Consider the following 23,170-nt stretch of genomic DNA (forward strand, 5'->3'; position numbering starts at 1 on the left):
GCCTTCACATGCCCCAGCTGGCATGCATGCCATAGGTTCGCCATTGAGGCACTGTGACAATGAGAGTTGGGAATGATCACTCTGGACAAGAACTGGGTGCTGAAAGGGGATAAAGTGATAATGTATGGTACCCTTTTAGTAACAATAGTACAAACCACAAGGTCAAAAAGGGAGAGAGACAGAGAGAAAGAAGTAAAATGAGAGAAAGAGTGAAGTAAAATGCCTGCCATAGAAGCAGGGGGGAGGGAGGGAAACTGGGAACACTGGTGGCAGGAAATTGCACTGGTAAAAAGTGGTGGACATCCTAGGACTAAAACTCAATCAAGAACAATTTTGTAACCATGGTGCTTAAATAAATTATAAAAACCAAAAGCAAATGGGGAGAAAATTCCCATCATTTGCTTGTGTTCCCAAGCAAAATTTGGTCTTCGAAAAGAAATATCACTCACACACACACACACACACACACACACACACACACACACACGCACAGCCACGCATGTACACACACTCCAGAATCCTAATGGATCACAAGAGAATAGGCATTTCAGTGAAACAGCAGCCCTTTCTTAACTGTCCAGGGCCTTTCCCTTTGACTTCATATGAGGAGAAATCAATGAAGATTCATTGTAGAGGAGATGTGGGTCAGAGCAGCAGGGTGGACAGGTGCCTTTTTACCTGGAATCCCCTCTCTGGCCCTTCCTGGAAGCTCTTTCAGGTCCTCAGAGTTGGAACCTTAAGAGCTGAGACCCAGGCGCACCGGATACCGATAGGCAAATGAGCACATCCAGAGGAGGTCAGAGACACACAGAGAAAACAAGATGTGAAGGCAGTGAGCAGGAAGGACCAGCATGAACCCGCAAGGACTTCTTATTGGGAACTTGGTAGGAAGATATTTTTTTTGTATTAGATATCCTGGAAAGCTCATGGGTTTCTTTCAAGGCCCAATTTAAAAAAAAAAAAAAAAAAAAAGAGGATTGGAGCAATAGCACAGCGAAGAGGATGTTTGTTTTCCCAGTGTTCGACGGAGGTTCAATCCTTGACATCCCCTATAGTCCCTAGGAGCACCAGACTCTTGAGCAGAGCCAAGAGTAACTCATAGGCTGTGACCCAAAAAACAAACCGGAGTGATAGCACAACGGTAGAGTGTTTGCCTTGCACACAGCTGACCCAGCATGGGCCTGGATTCGATCCTCAGCATCCCATATGGTCCCCCTCTTGGGTAACCCCAGTGCCCCTCTACCGCCTTGCTCCAGATCTCCAGGGCTTCCCCGGGCCACATGCCTGGGCAAGCCGGTGAGTTGGGTCCCTTGGTGGAGCTTGAAGGTACCCTAGGACTTCCCCCATTATCCATGCAGCTCCTTAGGGAGGGTCTGGGTGGGGCTCTGAACTTGTGGTCTCCCAGCTTCTTGAATGATCTCTCCTTCCTGGGAGCCGGGAGTCTAGCAGGAGGAGGTTTGGCTGGCACTGGTAATCTCTGTCCAGTCTATATTTTCAAAACCGCGCGGCCCCCGCGCGTACAAGAAACATTAATAGTACTCTCACAAGAAACATTAATAGTACTCTCAAAGAAACATTAATAGTACTCACTATCATTGAATTATGTTTTTATGTATGCAGAATGTCCATTTTGTACTCTGATCTTTTGCATACCCCTTCATAAGTACATATTTCTCTTTAACTTCTTTAACTCCTATCATCATTACTCCTTTTTTACCCTTTCTAACTTAAGTACTGTTGAGTCCTAAGTCACAGACCAAAGTGGTGCCCTGGAGTTAACACCCACCCAACTATTTTAAAAGGCATAAAAAGGACACATATCTTTTCAACATTTTATGGGTGTTTTCTTTGACGGCTATAACTTTTGCTGAATACTTTCTTATACAGTGATGATCTCCTCCCCCATATTTTTTATCTTCTCTTTGTGAACTGCTCAATATGGAATTTGGTGTGAAAGAATCCCTCAGTTTAATACTTATGTTTGAACCAAGTCATGGGTCTTGTTGGAAATGCTCTTATGCCCCCATATATCTGATAGCACCACGTGGCTTTATATCTTGTTTGCGTAGGCACACTAACATGGGAAAATACTATACATACCAATAAGTTCTTATCTAATAGAAATGGGAACACACAAATCTTGTAGTGCAGTGAGACCTTACACCCTGAACATTGACATAAAGACATGGCACAGGCCTCAGAAGAATGGGCATTCCCCATATGGTCCCCCAAGCCAGGAGTGATTTCTGAACACATAGCCAGTTGTAATCCCTGAGGGTCACTGGGTGTGGCCTAGAACCGCCCCCCCCCAAAAAAAATACCAACCCAAACCAAAATGAAACAAAAGGGAACTGAAACAAGGAGTCTACAAATGGGCCCTGACGACTGAGATGAGGTGACCTTGTTGAGTAACATGAAGATCATCAAATGTGTCTAGGAAACCATGATGAGCAGTACCAAGAATCAAGTAATGTAACTCAAAAACAAACAAACAAAAAAGAATGGTCCAAGAGAGGACCCCAGACAGGGAGAGAAAAGGCAAGCCTGGTAAGAGTCAAAAAGCAGAGTGAGAATTTCCAGCTGACTTCTGTTTGGAAACCTCTGAGAGAGAAAGCTCAATGCAGGAGGAATATTCAGGAAGATTAAGACAAAGACCTCTTTAAAACCAATGAAATAACCCAATGCATCCAGAAATAAAGGCAGCACCACTTTTACTAAAACAAGATAAAAACATCTGCCTGGGGTCTAAGCACATTGTAGCAAACTTGCAAAAAGGCAAAGACACAGAGCAGGTGTTGAGTTAGCCAGAGAGAAAAATCAAGGGCCGGTGCGTTGGCGCTAGAGGTAAGGTGTCTGCCTTGCCTGTGCTAGCCTAGGACTGACCTCGGTTCAATCCCCCGGTGTCCCATATGGTCCCCCAAGCCAGGAGCGACTTCTGAGCACATAGCCAGGAGTAACCCCTAAGTGTCACCGGGTGTGGCCCAAAGAAACAAAAAAAGAAAAAAAAAAAAGAGTAAAATCAAATCACCAACACAGAAATGACAGCCAGGCTAAGAGGAGACTAGGCCACTGAGCAATGAGAGGTAGGTAGGGCACAACTGCCTCTTCTCCATCATATGAGACCTGGGAACGTGGCTGGGGTCTGTCAAAGGGCGGTGGCAGGAGGCCTCATTTGATCCACAACAAGACAAATCCTCCCCCAGGCATTGCATGGAGTGACCCCCTAACACAGAGCTGAGAGTATCCCCTGAGCACATCCCAGTATGGGCCAAAACAAGACAAAAATGCAGCCTAAACCTTACACTTTCTCAAGGAGAAGGGTGAAATTATGAAGCAATTTTTCCAGCAGAAATAGCAAGAATTTACAAGCAGCAAAAGGAACTTCTAAAGATGCATTTCAGGAGGAAGGAAAACTAGAAAAAACGAGGAAAGTTCAAGAGGGATTTAAAGAAGGAAGAAAGTAAAACTGAACACAGTCTCTACTAAAATTAAGTGATACAATTTTGAGTCCAACGAAAGGAAAGTCAGAAATGTTGGATAAAAATACTGCGTAAGGGGGCTGGAGTGATAATACAGCAGGTAAAATATTTTTGTTTTGCATGAGGTCTGCTGGGTTCCATCTCTGGCACTGCATCCAGTCCCCTGAACTCAGCCAGGAATGATCCCTAAGCACAGAGCCAGGAGTAAACCCTGAGAAACTGCCTAGTGTGACCTAAAATGAATAAACCAGCACCCAAGTTGGTGCTCCCCAGATTCTGCCAGGGCCCTATACACATGCATGCCAAAGGGACTCCTTGCTGTCCAAGTGCTGCAAGGTATGCCCCATCCCCACAAAAACAAACAAACAAACAAACAAACAAAATCCAGCACCAGAAAGAATGAAAAAGCAGGACAAGGAAGTCTTCGTGATCTCTACAGTCAGCTTCTCCATGGAAACTAGGTTAAGTGTCAGAAAGGAAAAACCATGAAGTCTTGAGTCTCTAAAACTCTGCTCCTTTGTAATGTAGGAAGAGGCCACGAAGATTAGACTTGCCTACATTTGACAAAAGATCGAACTCACCCACTGCCCTAAAGGAGACAGGGATGTGTGGGGTGGGGGGTTCACTGACCTTCCTCGGGGGCGTGGATTTCGCAGAGTCTAGATCAAGGTCCAGGTACTCCACTTGCTTGTCTCCTTTGGGCTTGATCATTGGGCTGCTGCCTCCATCAAGGCTGCTACCACCGAAAAGATTCTGAAGGAGGAAGGCAAGAAAAGCTACTGTCAATCATGCCAGAACCACCCAAGTCCAAGTTTTAGCTTCCAAATACTAATAGTGGAGCTGGAGCCATAGCACTGCAGGGGTGGTGTTTGTCTTGCATGCAGCTGATCCAGATTCATTCCTGGCATCCTAGAGGGTCCCCTGAGCACTGCCAAGAGTGATTTTTGAGCCCAGAACCAGGTGTGACCTGAGCATCCCCAAATCCAAATAACGGTAAGAAATTAAATAACATATAATTAGAAATAATGTAGCAGATGTAAGCATAGATAATGTGTGCATGTAAAGGGGGCAGGGGAGATAAGCAGTTGGTTTGAAGGCAGCTGACTCTGGTTCAATCACTGGTAGTGCATATGGTCCCTGAGCACCAACAGCGGTAACTCCTGAGCACAGAACCAGGAATAGGCCCTAAGCACTGCACAATGAGGCAGCAATCTCTCACCAAGAAAGAAAACAGTAACAGAATTAGAAAAAGCCTGTGATCTTTTCCTTCTCCCTCCCTCCCTCCCTCCCTCCCTCCCTCCCTCCCTCCCTCCCTCCCTCCCTCCCTCCCTCCTTCCCTCCCTTCCTTCCTTCCTCCCTCCCTCCCTCCCTCCCTCCCTCCCTCCTTCCTTCCTCTCTCTCTCTCTCTCTCTCTCTCTCTCTCTCTCTCTCTCTCTCTCTCTCTCTCTCTCTCTCTGTCACGTCCAGTGGTGCTCAAGGGTTACTCCTGGCTCTGTGCTCAGAAATCACTCTTGGCAGGCTCAGGGGACCATATGAGATGCCGGGATTAGAACCGTCATCTGCCCTGGATCAACTGCGAGCAAGGTAAACACCCTACTACTGTGCTATCTTTCCAGCGCCTGATATATATATATATTTTCCCCCCCAATTTTGGGCAACACCTGGTATTATTCAGGGCTTACTCCTGGTACTGTGTAAATGAGATGGATATGGTCAGATCCCACGATGTAGAAGTCACTAGTGAGGTCAGAATTATTGGATGTAGAAGTTACTGGTAAGGTCAGATCTCAGTTGAATAGAGCACTCAAAAATAGCCACTTGGGAGAGTAACTCTGTCTATTTTAGGTGAGAAATGGATATATATTATGAGTAAGATGTGGACTCTGTGTCATCTAATCAGGGAGGATGTGAGAGGATATTACAACAGCATTTGTGCTTCTGTGTTTAGGGAAGACAGAGTAAGGGGATTAGGGAAAGCAAGAATGAGTGCTCAGGGTGTTAAAACAGGGTGTGTGCTTGAGGTAATGAACTACAGCTCTCAGGAATCACTTCTGGCAGGCTTGGAGGACCATACGGGATGCCAGAGATCAAACCTGGGTCAGCTGCATGTAAAACAAGTGCCCTCTCTGCTCCAGCCCCATGTCTATGATTTTTAACTAATCACATCATATGTGTTTTTTAGACCTTGAAAGAGCACACTGCCTTAGGATCTTCTTTATAAGAAACCACTGCAGGATTTTTTGCTAGCCTCTGCACTGAAGCACAGAGGATGGGATGGGACGGTTTCTGGTCTGGAAGAAGGGTGGGTAGAAGTGATGTCCAGGGGGTTGCACCTACCGAGTCCTCGGCTGATAGGTTCGGGTTCATGGGGACATAATTCTCTTCACTATCATGTGAGTCGCTGCTGGAGGTGGTGCTGTGCACGGAATCTGGTCTTGGGGACAGCGGGAACCTGGAGGAGCTGAGTAGAGAACCATGTCACGGACGGACGCCTGGATGAGCCCAGGCAGAAATCCAGAGCTCACTGTCAAGGTTAGTCAAGGTGACTAACCGATGTCAATGCTCAGGTCACAGACAAGAAAGTCATCTGTCTCATAGCTATTAAGACACATTCCCTTGTAAGTGAGGCAAGGATCAACTCATCTCATGAGAAAGCACAAGGAAATATAGCGAGTCACTGGAAAGATGGAGGACGTAAAACAGAGCTTAAGAAGATTTCTATTCTGAGGAATAAAATTGAGGCGCTAAAGCCATACCACAGCCAAGTATGCAGTTTGCCTTGCACATGGCTGATCCGGGTTCAATCCCCAGCATTCCATATGGTCTCCAGAGCCTGCCAGGAGTGACTCCTGAGTGCAGAATCTGGAGTAACCCTCGACCACTGCTGGATATGACTCAAAAATAAAACAAATGAAATGGGGGACCAGTAGAAGAGATAGTACAGCCGATAAGAAAGGCGCTTTTGCCTTGTACACAGATGACCTTAATTTGATTCCATATGGTCCCACGAGCACTGCTAGGATTAATTCCTGAGTGCAAAGCCAGGAATAAGCCCTGAACACTGCTGGGTATAGTCCCCCCAAAACAAAACTAAAAACACAGCATGAAGAAAAAAAAATCTAAGGGTGTTGGGGTTTAGGGCACATGTCTTGTAAGCACCTGAGTGGATTTGATCCCTGGCACTACCATGGTCAGCAGCACCACATCTAGCACTGGGCAGGTTGAAAATGCATCACCAGATGAGGAGCCAGGCCCCCTTTGCACCCAACTCCCACAGGAAAAAAATTAAAAGAATCCGGAGGGAAGCGGAAGATGGCTCAGTAGAGAGGCACGTTGACACTGGCAGGTGCCACCAGGCTCACATGGAACACATCGAGGCCAGACATGCTGCAGCACCCACAGATGTGTGGGTTCCAACCCCACCTGCTGAGGTGCTACCATGTGGGACTATCTGCTTTGACAAGGCCCCAGGCAGAAGTGCCCAAAATCAGCTGAGGTGCTTCAGAAGAGCCCAGGGCAGATCTGGTGTAATCTTTGGTGCCTCAAATGTATGAGATAATCACCACCACCCCGAGCTCCAGGGCTCTCTCACACACACAAGAGTAAATTTGGACCCTGGATCCCACACAGACGTGTGACTCCACACCCTCTCTCCATGTCCCTTTAGATCTTGAGATAAACTTGGATTAAAATACCCCCCCCCCCCCAAACAACATCACTTTCTAGATCACTGGCTCTCAGATTTCTGGCTCCGTCACATTCTTTAAAATTCCCGAGGGGCCAGAGTGCAGTGGTTAATTGAATCATTTGCCTTACATGCCGCCAACCAGGGTTCAATTCTCAGTATCCCATATAGTTAGAAGGAGTTTTGAGGGCAGAGCCAGGAGAAACCCAAGCGCTACCAGATGTGGCCCAAACACCAATAAATAAATATATAAATAAAATGACTGAACCTCCCCCCCCCCCAAGGAACTTTTGCTTCTATGGTCATGTTACATCTGTGGAAATTCGCTGTATTTGAAGTGAAGAGATATGTTTTATTTTATTTGGGAGTGGGGGTTTGGGGCCACATACAGCAAGGGTCAGGAATTACTCCTGGCTCTGCACTCAGAAATCGCTCTTGGCAGACTCAGGGGACCATATGGGATGCCAGGGATGAAACCGGGTCCAACCTGGGTTGCTGCATGCGAGGCAAATGCCCTACTGCTGTGCTAACATTCAGGCCCCGAGACATGTTTCTGTTTGTTTGTTTGTTTGTTTGTTTTATTTTTGGACCATACCCGGCAATACTCAGGAATTACTCCTGGCAGCCTTGGGGGTTGTGGGGGAGACAGAGACAGACTGGTGAAGGAAAATGGTACTTCCCTATGAAAAGAAGTTGGTAGTTTGTTTTCTATTTGACTCAACGTTTTTTTCTTTTTCTTTTTAGATTTCTGGGCCACACCTGGCAGTGTTCAGGCTACTCCTGGCTCTGCACTCAGAAATAACTCCTGGTAGGCTTGAGGGAACCAAATAGGATGCCAGAGATCAAACCTGAGTTGGCTCATGCAAGGCAAATGCCCTCCCTGCTGTGCTATTGCTCCAGTTCCTATGTGGTAATACTGTAGTCTGGTCCCAGGCTTCTCATAGCAGTTCCTCTATTGGTTTTAGCTTTCAAAGATCCCTTGGCTCTGTTCCCTAAACAATTTCAAAGCCCTTCAAGTCTTCCATTCCTCCGTTATGTTCTTCTCACCAAGATTAGTGAAAACATCGGACTCTGTTCCTGTCCTTCTACTAAGAATTAGAGAAAAACATTCCTTCGAAAAGACAGAGGCGCCTATGTTCTTAGCAGCACCTTACACGTAAGTACAATAGCCAGGAGATAAAAAGGATTCTGGGGGCTGGAGTGATAGCACAGCAGATTCGAACTCCAGCATCCCATCAAGTCCCGAGTCAGCCAGGAGTGATTCCTGCATGCTGCCAGGTGTGGCTCCAAAACAAAACAAAAACAAAACAACAAAATAAATGAATTCTGAGAGCACTGAACTTCAAAAGAGGGATTCCCAGACTATTCCTTAAAACTACGTTTCTAGGGACCTGAGCAATAGCACAGCAGTAGGGCATTTGCCTTGCACGTGGCTGACCCAGGACGAACCTGGTTCAATTCCCTGTGTCCCATATGGAACCCTGAAGTCAGGAGTGATTTCTGAAAACCCTGAGTGTAACCAGGTGTGGCCCAAAAACCAAAAACCAAAAAAAAAAAAACAAAAAACAACTGTATTTCTAGGTCTTCCATCTTAACTAGAAATGAAGACACATAATATCGACTTACTCTCGAGCAAAAGTCCGAGTGATGGGAGATCTGACTGGAGCTTGTAATTCTTCCCATTCTGAAAAAGGCTTTATTTCTAAGGGTGCTGGCTTGGCTGAAAAAGAGAGAAAAGGGCCATTTAGTGTCAAGAAATTAGAAAAGTACAGTAAGATTCTCTCTGTCATTGCCGGATTCCACCTAAAAGCATCTAGTTTCATACATCAAATGAGCTTTGTGGATGTTCTGTGATTTGCCCAATATACAAACTGACATAATTAGTGGCAAAAGTGACATCAGATATTTTAAGAGAATGGACTCAGAGTTTAAAAGCTCTAGGATAGCACAGTGCTTCTTAATTGGAGCAAATATTTTATGGTGTTCCTAAATAAATTATGCCAGCCAATTCCTGTAGAGTTGATTTATACTTTTTTTTTGTTCCCGAGTCCTTGACATATACTTTTTTATTTCCACTAGTATTGTTTCATTCATTTTGTTGTCAAGTAGGAAGATTTAAGCTCTGAGAAAAGATATACATATATTCTTTCATACTCAAATCATTTATACAATTACACATATAAAATGATGCATAAAAAGTTTCAAACACAAAAGTCTACTAAAACCAAAAGCAAAAAAATTTCAATCAATGCATGCGCAGTCTCAAAACAAAACTCATTTTTCTTTACACTCAAACTCAGCTCTGAGAAAAGGTCACAATCTCCTCAGTTGATTTGACAACAAATGCCCTTTATCAAATTAAAATGGCTTTTATAGCTCCCAGTGGTCTTTACATATTGACAATGTGCTGGAACATACTAGAATTCTCTGTTCTTCTCCTAAAAGTCAAAACAAACTTTTTCCCCCCAAAAAATGAGCTAATGATGTCAAACAATATCGGTTAATATTAATTTTATTTTTGACTAGTGAAACCTAGTAGACACAAATTTCACTTATACTTCCATCCAGTTACTTTAAAATTTATTCAACTTCCCTGGTTTCCTTCTACTCGTTCATAGGTATGTAAACCAACTCGATCATAATTACTTTCGAATTAGAAAGAGTTGGTAATTTAAAAGGACTAAGTATATTTATCAAGGTTTGTCACTATTTTGTGAATTCAAATTAAAAAATAATAAAAACTGAACTTTTTTTTTTTTTTTTTGGGTCACACCCGGCAGTGCTCAGGGGTTATTCCTGGCTCCAGGCTCAGAAATTGCTCCTGGCAGGCACGGGGGACTATATGGGACGCCGGGATTCAAACCGATGACCTCCTGCATGAAAGGCAAACACCTTACCTCCATGCTATCTCTCCGGCCCCAAAAACTGAACTTTTTGAAGGTCATTTTATTATAGTTCCAGTGAAAAGTTTTTTTTTTTTGCTCAGCTACAAACTCCGAAGTGGATATGCATGGTATATTCTGATAACCGAGCCTTTAATTCCTTGGCCTTTCTGAACCCCCAAAACTAATAGAGGTCTAGCTGTCAAATTCTATTTAATGGCATAAAACAACCAATCCTTAGAAATGATGGTGTTCTGCCTGGGAACAGAACACATACATTATACATCAATACAGAAGACAACGGGAACTCAAGCAATTCTGCGTGGTTCAAATAATAATGAAAAAAAAAAAAAAAACCAAGATGGAATATCACATTATTATCAAATATTTAACATGCTGCTGTTAATGGCATAGCAAGTAGCTCTACGATGAATTATGGGAAACATTCCATTTAGAAATGACGTGCTGGGAAGCTTTATTTACAACAGCATCGTATTAAGGGGTAGAAAGTATAAAGGAGAAGACACTCCTCGCTTTTTAATATTTTAAGGAAAATAAAGGAAAAAAATCCCCCACAAAATCCCCAAGGCCCCATCCAGCATGCAGTGGTCATGTACATACCCTTTCTTCTGGCAGTAAAGTCCCCTACGGTTTGTGAATCAGTTCGCTCTAAACCATGGGGTTTGGGTCTTAAAATTTTAGGACTCTGACCTAATTGGTAGAAAGAAGACTCTTTAATATCAAGTTCTGTGGGGCTGGGGGAAAAAAATCAAGCAACAGAGCCCCAAGCAGAAATGCTGCTTCTCCAAAGCACAGGCAGAAGTTGGCGGCAAATCTGCCCAGGACTCAGCCATGCTCTGGAGCCGGGGAACGCGGGGGGAACGCGGGGTGCTGCCATAAGCCAGGTGTTAGTCAGGCAGGAAGACGGGGTCGGGTTGCTAGGGAAGTCGTCAGTCTGGGTCACTGTTGCCTGGACAGCGTGGGAGCAAGGAAGGGGACTGAGGGCCACGTTAGTGGTTCTTCATTCAGTGTCTTACAAAGCTGGATCCGATCAAAGAGAGTCACTTACTCAGCTCCTGAGTGTGTCCCTGTTTTTATCCCATGGGACTTTTTCGCTTTTTCCCTGCACTGGACCAATAACTGGAAATTTTCTTTTCACCCTTCTGTTTAGGGACCCAGAGGTCACGGGACTGGATCCTTTCTACCTCCTTTGATGGAGGCCAAACTGGTAGACATCAGGGTTACTTGTTATACCACTTCAGAAGAAAACTAGCACACTACAGTCATCATCTCAAGAGCCATATGCCATCCCACCCACATCTATAGGGCTCCCAGAACTCTCCTCTCTGCCCACCTCTATGTTCCAGACTTGGAGCTGGGTTGCTTTGCTGCTTTGTTTCTACACTTGACAAAGATTTAAACAAACAAACAAACAAACAAAAAACAGGGGCCCAAAGAGATAGCACAGAGGCGTTTGCCTTGCAAGCAGCTGATCCAGAACCAAAGGTGATTAGTTCGAATCCCGGTGTCCCATATGGTCCCCCGTGCCTGCCAGGAGCTATTTCTGAGCAGACAGCCAGGAGTAACCCCTGAGCACCGCTGGGTGTGGCCCAAAAACCAAAAAACAAACAAACAAAAAACCAAAACCAAAACAAAATAACACCTTAATCTCAGGGCTGGAGCAATAGCACAATGAGGAGAGCATTTGCTGTCCCAGGTTCAATCCCCAGCATCCCATGTGGTCCCCGGAACCTGTGTGATTCCAGAGCGCAGACCCAGGAATAATCTGTTGGTTTACAACTCACAACTCAAAACAAAGATTTTCGTACTTAGCATGAAGCAAACTTGGGCAGGACTGGCTCAGGATAGGCCTTCTGTCCTTACTCCCCTGCCTGGGGGTGGTCTCTGTACTCAGTAAAAACTGCAGTCTGGCAGGCAGCTCGGACTCATAGATTGGAGAGACAGATTGCTAGTGGTCCATGCACATTTCACTCTCAGCATTGTTTGCATTATTTCCTGCTGTCACCCTTGTCCCAGACCTGCTTTCCTAGGGTGGAAATATGACATCTGGGGCCGTTACATAACCCCTGAGCACCTCAGGGTGTGAACCAGAAACAAAACCAAAAACAATAAAAACCTTAATCTCTGACAAATCCTCTGGTGAAAAGCAGGTGGAGATCAGTGGGTTTGCTAATCTGAGTTCAAGACCAATGTGAGCTCCTATCTGGATTTGCAGGGGCTGGCTGGCGTTGTCTCTAAGCAAGAATTCACTGTCTGAACTCAGAGATAGTGGATCTATACTTCCATTTGGGTATCTGGAGGCTTCAACTAAGCTGCCATCATTTGCCCTGCATTGACTCTGCCACCTCACCTGGAAAATTACTGCTGAGTGTACAGCCCTGTCCCAGGCCTCATCTTCTCCTGCAGGCCTAAGTAGCAATGCTATTTCTATCACTGACAGGAGCAGAAGCTGCTCTAGTGTCAGTGTCACCCAATTTTCTTTCATATTTTTGCACTGACAAAGGGGACATCTATTAGTTGGCAGCACTAAAACTTACTGAAGAGTCTCATTTGCCAGGGGTCAAAGAGATATTACAGCAGTAGGGCATTTGCCTTGCATTCAGCCAACGAGGGAGGGACCTGGTTCCATTCCTGGTGTCCCATATGGTCCCCCAGCCTGCCAGGAGCCATTTCTGTATGCAGAGCCAGGAGTAACCCCTGAGCGCTACTGGATGTGGCCCCAACAAATCAATCAATTAATCAATAAAGTTAAAAAAAAGTCTTATTTGCCAAAACCTAAAAGCTTCTTAAGACATAATTCAGGGTGGGGAGAGATGGGCAGAGACACAGAACAACAGGTAAGGCTTTAGCCTTGTATGTGGCAGGCAGACCTGCATTGAATCTCTGGCATTTAATATGGGCCCTGGAGCATGCTAGGAATAATTCCTCAGTGCAGAGCCAGAAGTAAGCATTGAGCACTGCCGGGTATGGCCCCAAAACCAAACCAAACAAACAAACAAAAAAAAAGATGTGACTCTCTGAATTATAAAATAAGAAAAAAAAATTTAAAGAGGGGGCACCAGGGCCGGAGAGATAGCATGAAGGTAGGGCGTTTACCCTGCATGCAGGAGGACAGTGGTTCGAATCCCGGCATCCCATATGGTCCCCTGAGCCTGCGAGCGATTTCTGAGCATAGAGCCAGGAGTAACCCCTGAGCGCTGCTGGGTGTGATCCAAAATCCAAAAAAAGGGGGGGGGGTGGAGATAGCACAGCAGTGGGGTGTTTGCCTTGCACGTGGCCAACTGAAAGGGACCCGGTTCAATTGCTGGCATCCCATATGGTCCCCCAGACTGCCAGGGCAATTTCGGAGCACAGAGCCAGGAGTAACACCCTGCTGAGTGTGGCCCAGACACGAATCAATCAATCAATAAAGTTTTTTTAAAAAATAAAAAAAAATGATAAAAGATTCTTAGATCAAGTTTCTGGGTCACACAAAACACTGGATTAATCTACAATCCTAGTGTGGGTCTAGTTTAAAATCTAAGAGCTAGACTCTGGGAAGCCTACTTGGAGTGCTGGCATCTAAGCCCGTGCTGGCCAGATACTTCTCTAAAGCTGCCAGACTCCCCAAATGAGTGTCCTTTCTGCCTTCCATGGAAGAAAGCAAGAGGCAAAGCAAACATTTCACTGAGTGAGAAGAGAATAGACCTTGACTAATGGCTGAGACCCCAAGAGATACAGACTTACTCAGGTGCCAGTTTGATTTGCTTGTTTCTCCCTTTCAGTAATGATCTTATTTTATTTTGGTTTTGAGGTCACACCCAGCTGTGCTCTGGAGTTACTCCAGGTTGTGCTTAGAAGTCACTCCTGGGTCCCTATAAAGGCACATACAGGAGCAGGCCCCAGCTCCTGGGGAGGATGGGAGCGCCCTCTGCAGCATCCAAGGGCACTTGCCCCGCTTTTCAGGATTTTCTTCCTCCCTTCCATTTCCTCCCTCAGTTCGGCAGTCTCTCCTACAGGATCTGGTCCTGGGCTTTATTCTGACCAGCTCCTGCTGTTCCTGTCTCTCACCCATCCTGCCGGCACCCCCCCACCCCCAGCATATATGGTCCTTAGGGAGCCAGGGAGACAGTGCCAAGACGTGACCTCACCTGGGAGCGCAGACCGTGCCAGGCTCATCAGGATGAGGTGTTGTCTGTTCAGCCCCTTCCACTGCTGGGGAGCTTCTTCCAGAAGACACTTTTTCTTCCTTGTTTCTGCAGACCAGAGGCCAAGTCCAAGGGCTGGACTCTGGCCTGGTGGTGAGGGTGATGTCTAGTCTGACCACCTCAGCAGTTAGGCATGTGATGCCTTACTTTTATGGGGTTCCCCCTTTCTGGGGGGCCATACCCAGCAGCGCAAAGGGTTACTCCTGGGTCTGCACTAGGAAATTACTCCTGGCAGGCTTGGAGGACCAAATAGAATACTAGGGATGGAATCTGGGTCAGCCCTGTGCAAGAGAGACACCCTCCCCACTGTGGCTGTGCTATTGCTCAGGCCCCAGCGTGGCTCCCTCTTCTCTCTCTTATACTCCTAAGTGAAACCACTTGCTTCAAAAGAAAAGGAAAAAGTATGTTTCTTTTTGGGGGGGTGGGGCATAAAACAGCTATAATTTTTTAAATTTTTAAAAAATTTTGGGCCATTCCTAGTGATGCTCAGTAGTTACTCCTGGCTCTATGCTCAGGAATTAAGTACTGGTGATGCCCAGAGAACCATATGGGATGCCGGGGATTGGACCCAGGCGTGCTGCATGCAAAGTAAGTGCCTTACCCACTGGCTCCAAACATATTACTTTTACTTAGTTATTTGGTTTTGGGGCCACACCCAGTGGCACTCAGGAGTTATTCCTGGCTTTGCACTCAGAAATCACTCCTCGAAGGCTCGGGGGACCATATGGGATGTCAGGGAATCAAACCGGGTTCAGCCATGTGCAAGGCAAACACCCTACCTGCTGTGATATCACTCAGACCCAGCAAGTTACTTTTAAAAGCAGATTTCAAACATTTCTTTGGAGGATGCGCTGAGCTTGCATTCCACACTGAAATCAAGTCCCAGACCAGAAGTTACTTGAAGCAAACTGATGTCATGAAAACACCAGCAGTAACAAGCCTGGACAACTCTTGCAAGTCACTGCAGTCACGAAAGGCCAGGACTACTGCAGAAAGCTGGTGGGAAAGACAAAGCCAAGCAAAACAAAACATAGGAACAGCAGCTGAGGCTCCAACAGCTCCATCCTATTACAGGAGACAAGGTGGGATATGGCAGCCAAGGGAAGTGAAGTGATTAAATATGGCAGGGCATGGCACCAGTCACGCCAGGAGATGCCACCATGGGCACCTTCTAGAAATTTCCTACACTTTGCCAATTTACTTTTTTGTTGCTGTTGTTTTTGGGCCACACCCAGCAGCACTCAGGGGTTACTCCTGACTATGTGCTCAGAAATCACTCCTGGCTTGGGGGACCATATGGGACACCAGGAATTGAACCAGGTCTGTCCTGTGTCAGCAGCATGCAAGGCAAACACCCTACCGCTGCGCTAACACTCCGGCCCTATGACAAGTTACTTTTTATATCAAAATATAAAAGCAGCTTGTAAAGCAACACAAAACAAAGTGTCTCTGCTTTAATGAAAAGTAAAAATTGGACTTATTTTTTCTCCTGTTGAGACATCCACAACTCACTTCAAAATAAATTATTATAATGGGCTGGAGTGATGATAGTACAGCAGGAGGGCGCTTGTCTTGTACGTGACTGACATAGGTTTGATCCCTAGTATCCCAAGCACCACCAGGAATAATTCCTGAGTGCACAGCCAAAAGTAATCCCTGAGCCCTGATGGATGTGGCCCAGAAAACAATAAATAATTAAATAAATAAAGGACTAGAAATAGCCTGGGTGAAAAATAAACCTGCCATGACTGGGTGATGAGCAAAGGGGCCCATGAAAACATAAGTGATGAGAACATCTCGATACTTCTACTGCTCTACTCAGAATGATGCTTACCATTACTCACAAGAATGTGAAATAATGTGAACAACTCATTTGTCCTGTACATCACAGCAGCTGACGTCTATAATTGGGCTTTTAAACAGGAGTGAAATGTTACTCACTTATGGCAGGCCTGGCCAAAGAAGGCACTTATGGAATCTGGTTAGACGGGGTTTTCCCAGGAGTCGAGTTCTCTGGGATAGAACTGAGTTTGGGGGTGTATTTAAGAAAGGCTTCAGCTACCTTAAGAGCTGCCAGAGCACTCAGAACTCAGAACTCAGAGCTGCTGAGTTACAGATGTGATGTCACAAAACCTGAAGCATCTCATCTGATTTGGTGCATCCTGGGAATTTCAGCACCAAAGAAGCCATTTAGTCTGGTTAACATTATTAAAAATCAACTTTGCATGGAGATCTAAATTAGGGTCTTAACATATATTTTTGCTTTTAACATATAATTATTCTTTTCTTGGGGGGTGGGCACACCTGACAGTGCTCAGGGGTTACTCCTGGTTCTACACTCAGAAATTGCTCCTGGCAGGCTCGGAGGACCATATGGGATGCCGGGATTTGAACCACTATCCTTCTGCATGCAAGGCAAATGCCTTACCTCCATGGTATCTCTCCGACCCCACATGGGCCTTTTATCCTGAGTGCTCTCTGTTCACTGTGTTCCTGAGCAAGAAACCCAATCAATGAATAGGGGCTAAACCTAATCAGTGAACTCAGGATGGTCTGATAACAGTTAGTTTCATCTTCAAAAGGAGAACACAATTTCCAGACATCACCCAAAGCTGACTCTGTCCTGCTCTTCCCATGAACCACGCACTGTTGGTTGTTTTAGAGAAGTAGGATAGACTCTTTCACAGACTAGGATTCAGAGCGCTTTCACTGTAACTATGAAGGTATGATCAGACATGTATGTTACATGTGTTGTCCACAGCAATCTGTATACTGGACTGGTTCTGACATGCCAACAATATATATGCAAATAAATAGAGGGCATAATGAATTTAGATCCTGAGAGTCATCATTACAGAGACTACAGGAACCATATGAAGGATCATACCGAAACCATACAGGTAATACAGAACCATGACTAAGGCTGGTTCTGATTGGTTCTCAGTACCATCTGGGCCCCTAGCCTGATTGGCGGAAAATCCCACTAATTAGAACCTGCCTCACCACAGAACCTCTAAAAACTCTAAACTTTAACCGTGGGACTAGAAAGGTAGCACAGCATATAGGGTGTTTGCCTTGCATGTGGCCAATTCGGGTTCAATACCCAGGGTTCCACAGGGTTCCCTGAGCCTACCAGGAGTGATTTCTGAGTGCAGAACCAGGAGTAACCCCTGAGCGCCAGATGCTGTTCAAAAACAAAAAATAAAACCAAACCAAAACCTTAATTGCTAGAAACCTGCGAGATAGTATTACAGGTAAGGTGCTGCCTGGCAGGAGGCTGACCTGATTTTGGTTCTCTGAGCTCTAGTAGGAGCGATCTCTATGCAAGAACCAGCAGTCAGCCCTGAGCACTACTGGTTATGGCACTAAAATCATGACAACAAATACAAACAAAACCTAAACTGCAGCAATAGTGAAAAATTCCGTTAACCTATTCCTGGGATTTTCCAACAAGTACACATATATCCATTTCTGCTTCAAGCTTACCCAGTGGAGTTGCCTGAACCACTATGCTCTGTGTCAGGAATTCTCATACGGTACTGCATGGGCTCAGGATAAGGAGGAAGAAGAGGCTAAGGACCAAAGCTGAAAGATCTCAGAGGTCTGAGCTTCACCTCCCCACAAAGGTGGGACCTCACCATGGGAGACTGTTGTATTTGGGGCTGAAAAGCAAAGATTTGGACTGAGAAATGGCTAAAAGGCTTACAGCTTTGCCAATAGGAGCCAGGAGTTCAATCCTTGGTGTTACAAAAGGTCCCCCAACATCACGAAGAATGGTGATCTCCTTGGAGCACCACCAGGCAGTCTCTCCTTCCCACCCCCCAACGTCAAGATCTGCTGCCAACATGAATTCCAGGGGAAAGATGAAGGAAAAAACCATTAAAGTTCAGCATTACAATTTCAATATTCTCCGAGCTCACAGCACCTGCACCTTAATCCTTGAGGACTCTGTGAACTCATATGGTCTATACACGTCCAGACATACTTTAGCTTCTTGACGGATTTTCGCAAAGATGGTGACTAATGGTGTCAAAAATAGATTTTTAAGACAAACAAAACAAAACAGAAGAGGAAGTGATGGAATAAAAGGCCCGAGGTTCCGAGTTCTCCTTCTGAAGGCGACTTCAGCTGCACCAGGCACGAGCGAGGAGCACCCATAGCTGCCACTCTGAGGAGCACCGAGATCCAAGAGATGCGTGTGAGCACTGTGATAGGAACTGTGCCCCTCAGCAGGCATCTGTTGCCCCCAACTAGAAGGCAACCAGAGACCCAGGCAACCCCGAAACCCAGCTCATGTCATGGCCAGGCATGGTAACAAATACAAGCATGAAGCGGGTGGAAAAGGGCGAGTAATTTGGGCACATGGTATCCACAGGGTGGCTACGTTTCTTCGTGTTCAGAGAAAATCATGCTGCCTTAGACTGTAGGACCCCCTATGAAGGCCAGTGATGGGAGAAGATAGCAGAGGCATTTACTGGTTTCCCGGAAAAGGCAGAACAATGTACAGGAAGTTGCCATGCTGGCAGAGCTGGAAAGATTAGGCAGACAGCCTCATTGCTGGGTTTTGTCTTGGGGGCCTTATCGGGCCAGGGTATACTCAGGGGCTCTGCTTAGTGGTCCCTGAAGGCCCAACCCTGGGCTGGCAGAAGCAGGAATCATTTTCCAGCTCAAGTTCTCTGCTCACTGCCCTCCTGTTAAAGAGCGATGCCAGTCCCATTTAGTATTCCAGGCCAATAAATGCAAGTGGTGTCTTGTAATGGAACTAAGAACTTATCTAGCTTGTGGAAGGGAACTACAGTGTTTTGCAAATCTGTTGGGGCTGGAGTGACAGCACAGCGGTAGGGCTTTGCCTTGCACTCGGCTGATCCAGGACAGACCTGAGTACTATCCCTGGCATCCCATATGGTCCCCCAAGCCTGCCAGGGGTGATTTCTGAGCACAGAGCCAGAAGTAACTCCTGAGCACTGCCAGGTGTGGCCCAAGAAAGAAAAAAAAAATCAACCTTTAAAACAACAAGATCAGGGGCCAGAGAAATAGGACAACGAACATGAATGTGACTGACTCAAATCTGATCCCTGGTACCCCACATGGTGCTCTGAGTTCACCAGGAGTGAGCCCTGAGCATAACTGGGTATGGTCCAAAAGCAAAAATACAAGAGCAAAAACCAAAAACAGAAGACCACAAAAGATATCTCTCTCTCTCCTCTGTCTCTGTCTGTCTGTCTGTCTGTCACACACACACACACACACACACACACACACACACACACACACACACACTATATCATACTTCTGGGCTTTCTTGAAATGCCAGCACCTGCCTGTCTTGCCCATTACCATTTTTCACAAATAATAGAGAGGCAATGATTTCTGCTCTCTCAATCTGTCTGGTCAGGGCTTCCCCATTTCTCCAATCAATCTCTCTTTATCTCTGCTGCCTGTCACTCCTTGTTGATTTTGATTTTCTGCTCTAGAGAAAGGAAACAAGGAAAAAAAAACATGCCTTCCCAGGCGTCCACATATGACATCATAATAATAAACCTGTAAAGAATGAAACCACTTCACTTGGAGACACGCACAGTCATAACTAATTTCCAGTCCCATTTTTCGGCCGAAAGCAAGGCCCTTAAGGAAGCCGGCACCAAGCCCCAGCCATTGTCACCTGCCCTGTTCCCCATTTACCTTTTCTGTCTGGTTTGAGATTCCGATCCACAGGGGGTGGTTCACAGTCTGCCAAGGGAACGGGCCTTCTGGGCGGGGTTTTGGGGCTGGACCTGAAGCCCATATGAGCAGGCGGAGGCACTTGCATCCCAAAAGAAGAAAAGTCAAATGTCCCCGGAGTCATGGGCACGTAATTTGCTTCCTGCAGGGGTTCCGTAAAGCTGCTGGAATGTTGTCTTGGCGGAGAGTTGGGGTTCATGGGGACGTAATTCTCATCCAGTTCTTCACTCGACACACTTCCCACCGTGGACACACTTTTGATTTTCTAAAACACACATAATGTTTCTTTGACTCAATGGACACTGTGGTCCAACAGGCAAACAGGATGATTGAGTGGCGACTATTGATCTGGAACTTGGGGCGTTTACTCCCTTAATCTCACTCAAGTCACTCAGGGCAGGTAGAACAAAGAGCTATGACAGGGTGAAAAAACTCAAGGTTGAGGATACTTACAAAATGGTTATGGAAGCCTTCAAGGGAATTGGATCTGTCAGTGGGAAAGGTCCGGGGAATATCATAGCAGTCCTGGGAACCGGCATCTGCAGTGGACAACAAGCCAACAGGGTCTCTGCCCATTGCAGGGAAAATTAGGACTGACCTTTTCTCCCCACCTTGCTTTATACAAGAACACACACGCAGGCATGGCAAAGGATGCTCATGACACAGCACTGGCATAACCAACTCGTGTGCCAACCAACACCAGAAACTGAAGAAGACAAGTTAAACAGAACATCAGGCTGAGAAGGTAAGTGTTGTCCAGAGATGGAGCCAGGAAAAGCAACCAGAGCAGAGAGACAGGGTCCCATGGCTGGGTGAGGGGAGATTTGAACCTTGGGCTGTGTTTTTTTTTTTTTGTTGTTATTGTTATTGTTGTTGTTTTTGGCCACACCCATTTGATGCTCAAGGGTTACTCCTGGCTAAGCACCTCACCGGCCCGGGTTGTATTTTTTATTGTTGTTATTGTTGTTTGGGGGCCATGCCTAGCACTGCTCAGGGCTTACTTAAGTCACACCTGTGGAGTTTAAGGGACCATAAGAAACTTGGGTTGGAACTTGGGTCAGCTGCAAATGCATTGACACTACGAGCCTCGGTGCACTGGTGAAGGGTGTTGGATAGAGTCGGGCTGGAATCAATTAGGAAAAAAATTGTGTCTCGTGGTGATTCAATTAAATTAATTTTTTTTTAAATGAGGGGCCAGAGTGACAGCATTGCAGGGGAGGGAGATTGCCTTGCACGTGGGGTACCTAGGTCCAATCCCAAGCAGCATCCCAAGCATGGTGGGAAAGAAGTCAGTGGTGAGCACAGAGGCAGGAATCACAGGTGGGCATAGAGCTCAGGAGTCAAGCTGAGCAGAGCCAGGAGTCAGTGAAGAACACAGCCAGGAGCGAGCACCGAGAGCAGAGCCAGAAGGACTAGCCAGGGGCCCGCGCTCAGCACCCATGCCCACCAAGGTCCTCCCGGGATGGCCCGCTGACCTCGGCGCGGCTTGTGCAGGTCCCCGGTGGAGGCGGCCGTGGCGGCCCGGGAGGGCGGCGGGCCGGAGGGCGGGACGCAGTAGCCGGGCTCGGGGTCGGGGGCGGCGGGGGGCGCGGGCTTGGGCGGGCGCGGCGGCGGCACGGCGGCGGGGCCGGGGACCAGGCCAGAGGCGCCGGGCGCGGGGGGCACGTCGTAGCGGGGCGGCGGGGAGTCGTAGCCGGGCGGCGCCGGGAAGCCGTTCACACCCGCCGCCGCAGCTCTGCAGGGCGGCGCCGACGAGGGGCCCCGGGGCGCGGCCACGTTGCCGTTGCAGTCGGGCTCCCCGGACGGGCACTTGGGCGAATCCGCCGAGTGAGTCCTGCAGGAGGTGGGGAGGGGAGAGAAGGGGAGGAAAGAAGAGGAGAGAACAGGACATATATATCATTTTAATTCCTTCTTTAAGGGGGGAGGTAGTCTGTGTGATCTGTGAGATTTCAAGGCAGCAGAGAGATTCCTCAGTTGCTCAGTTGTTTTTTTGTGATTGTTGCACCCCAGATCAAGACCCCCACAATACCCCACCACTACAAGATTGCTTCTTCTCAAGCTCGCTCTCTTTTGCTGAAGTTTCTCCTCTCTCTCTCTCTCTCTCTCTCTCTCTCTCTCTCTCTCTCTCTCTCTCTCTCTCTCTCTCTCTCTCTCTCTCTCTCCCTCCCTCCCTCCCTCCCTCCCCCCGTCACCCCCATTTCATCTTTCCTCTTCCCTCACTTTATCCTAAGTACTTTTCATGCAATAAAAACTCTTGTTTCAGGGGATTCGGTGATAGAAAGCACATCGGGGAGGGTGTTTCCTTGCATGCAGCCAACTTCGGTTTGATCCCGGCATCTCATAGGGTCCCCCCAAGCCTGCAAGGAATGATTTCTGAACAGTGAGGAGTAACCCCTGCCTGAGCATCACCAGGTGCGGCCCAATTCCACCCCCAGAACAAAAAATCTTTTTACATGTTTTAAAAACACAATAAAGTCCTATGGAGGAAATTCTGTAAAGGCACAAACTCCTCCATTAGTGTGGAGCAGGGGTCTCAAAATTGAATTTACCTGCGGGCCGCAGGAGGCAAAGTCAGGGTGATCCTTGAGTGTAAAGTAAGTAGTAAGCTTTGAACATTGGGGGGTGTGACCCAAACAACTAAAACAAAACAAAACAAGATTCCTCTAGGGCAGGGCCACAAAATGTTGTACGGAAGGCCCTGGCCGCAAGTTTGAGACCCCTGGTGGAGACTACTTCATCCTCTGCATTGAACAAATCTCAGGGTCTGTCCCCACTAGGGAGTCTCCCCTCTGCTCCCCTGGAAATCGACTCTCCACTTCACATCAAGGACTGGTTCCTTTTCTTCCAAGAACCCGGAGCAGTTCACGTCCCGATCCTGGCCATGTCTCAATCCCAGTCTCAGAAACCTTTGTGTGCGGGGCTGAGGAGACAGAGGGCCCAGGGACTGCAGCTCAAGCTCTGTATGCAGGTCCTCTGGGTGAGATGGCAAACACCTCACAGCTTCACCTGGAGTGGTTCCCAACAAACAAGCCAAAGAAATTCTTGCCCTCCTCCTCCTATTCCTGGGAACTTCATGTGTGCCTGTGGATACTCTAAAATGTGCACCTCATTTTCAGAGCTGTGAGATCCAAAGAAGCTAGAATAATAGGTCACAGGCCAAGTCTCTGCTCCTTGTTAGTTCATACATTAGTGGAG

General features: G+C 46.8%; 1 protein-coding gene across 1 annotated transcript in view; it reads right to left on the reverse strand.

The window, feature by feature from the left end:
• GAB1 (GRB2 associated binding protein 1) overlaps positions 1-23,170 on the reverse strand; it is a 118,201-nt gene that overhangs the window by 901 nt on the left and 94,130 nt on the right. The window contains exons 4-10 of the mRNA XM_049770872.1: positions 21,451-21,809; positions 20,429-20,514; positions 19,937-20,240; positions 10,668-10,757; positions 8,791-8,884; positions 5,817-5,940; positions 4,110-4,232 (exon numbers count right to left, since the gene is read on the reverse strand). Of these exons, the coding sequence (XP_049626829.1) occupies positions 4,110-4,232; positions 5,817-5,940; positions 8,791-8,884; positions 10,668-10,757; positions 19,937-20,240; positions 20,429-20,514; positions 21,451-21,809 (1,180 nt within the window). The remainder of the gene's footprint in view (positions 1-4,109; positions 4,233-5,816; positions 5,941-8,790; positions 8,885-10,667; positions 10,758-19,936; positions 20,241-20,428; positions 20,515-21,450; positions 21,810-23,170) is intronic.

The sequence above is a fragment of the Suncus etruscus genome, chromosome 3 (genome assembly GCF_024139225.1).
Source record: "Suncus etruscus isolate mSunEtr1 chromosome 3, mSunEtr1.pri.cur, whole genome shotgun sequence".
In the NCBI taxonomy this organism is placed as follows: domain Eukaryota; kingdom Metazoa; phylum Chordata; class Mammalia; order Eulipotyphla; family Soricidae; genus Suncus; species Suncus etruscus.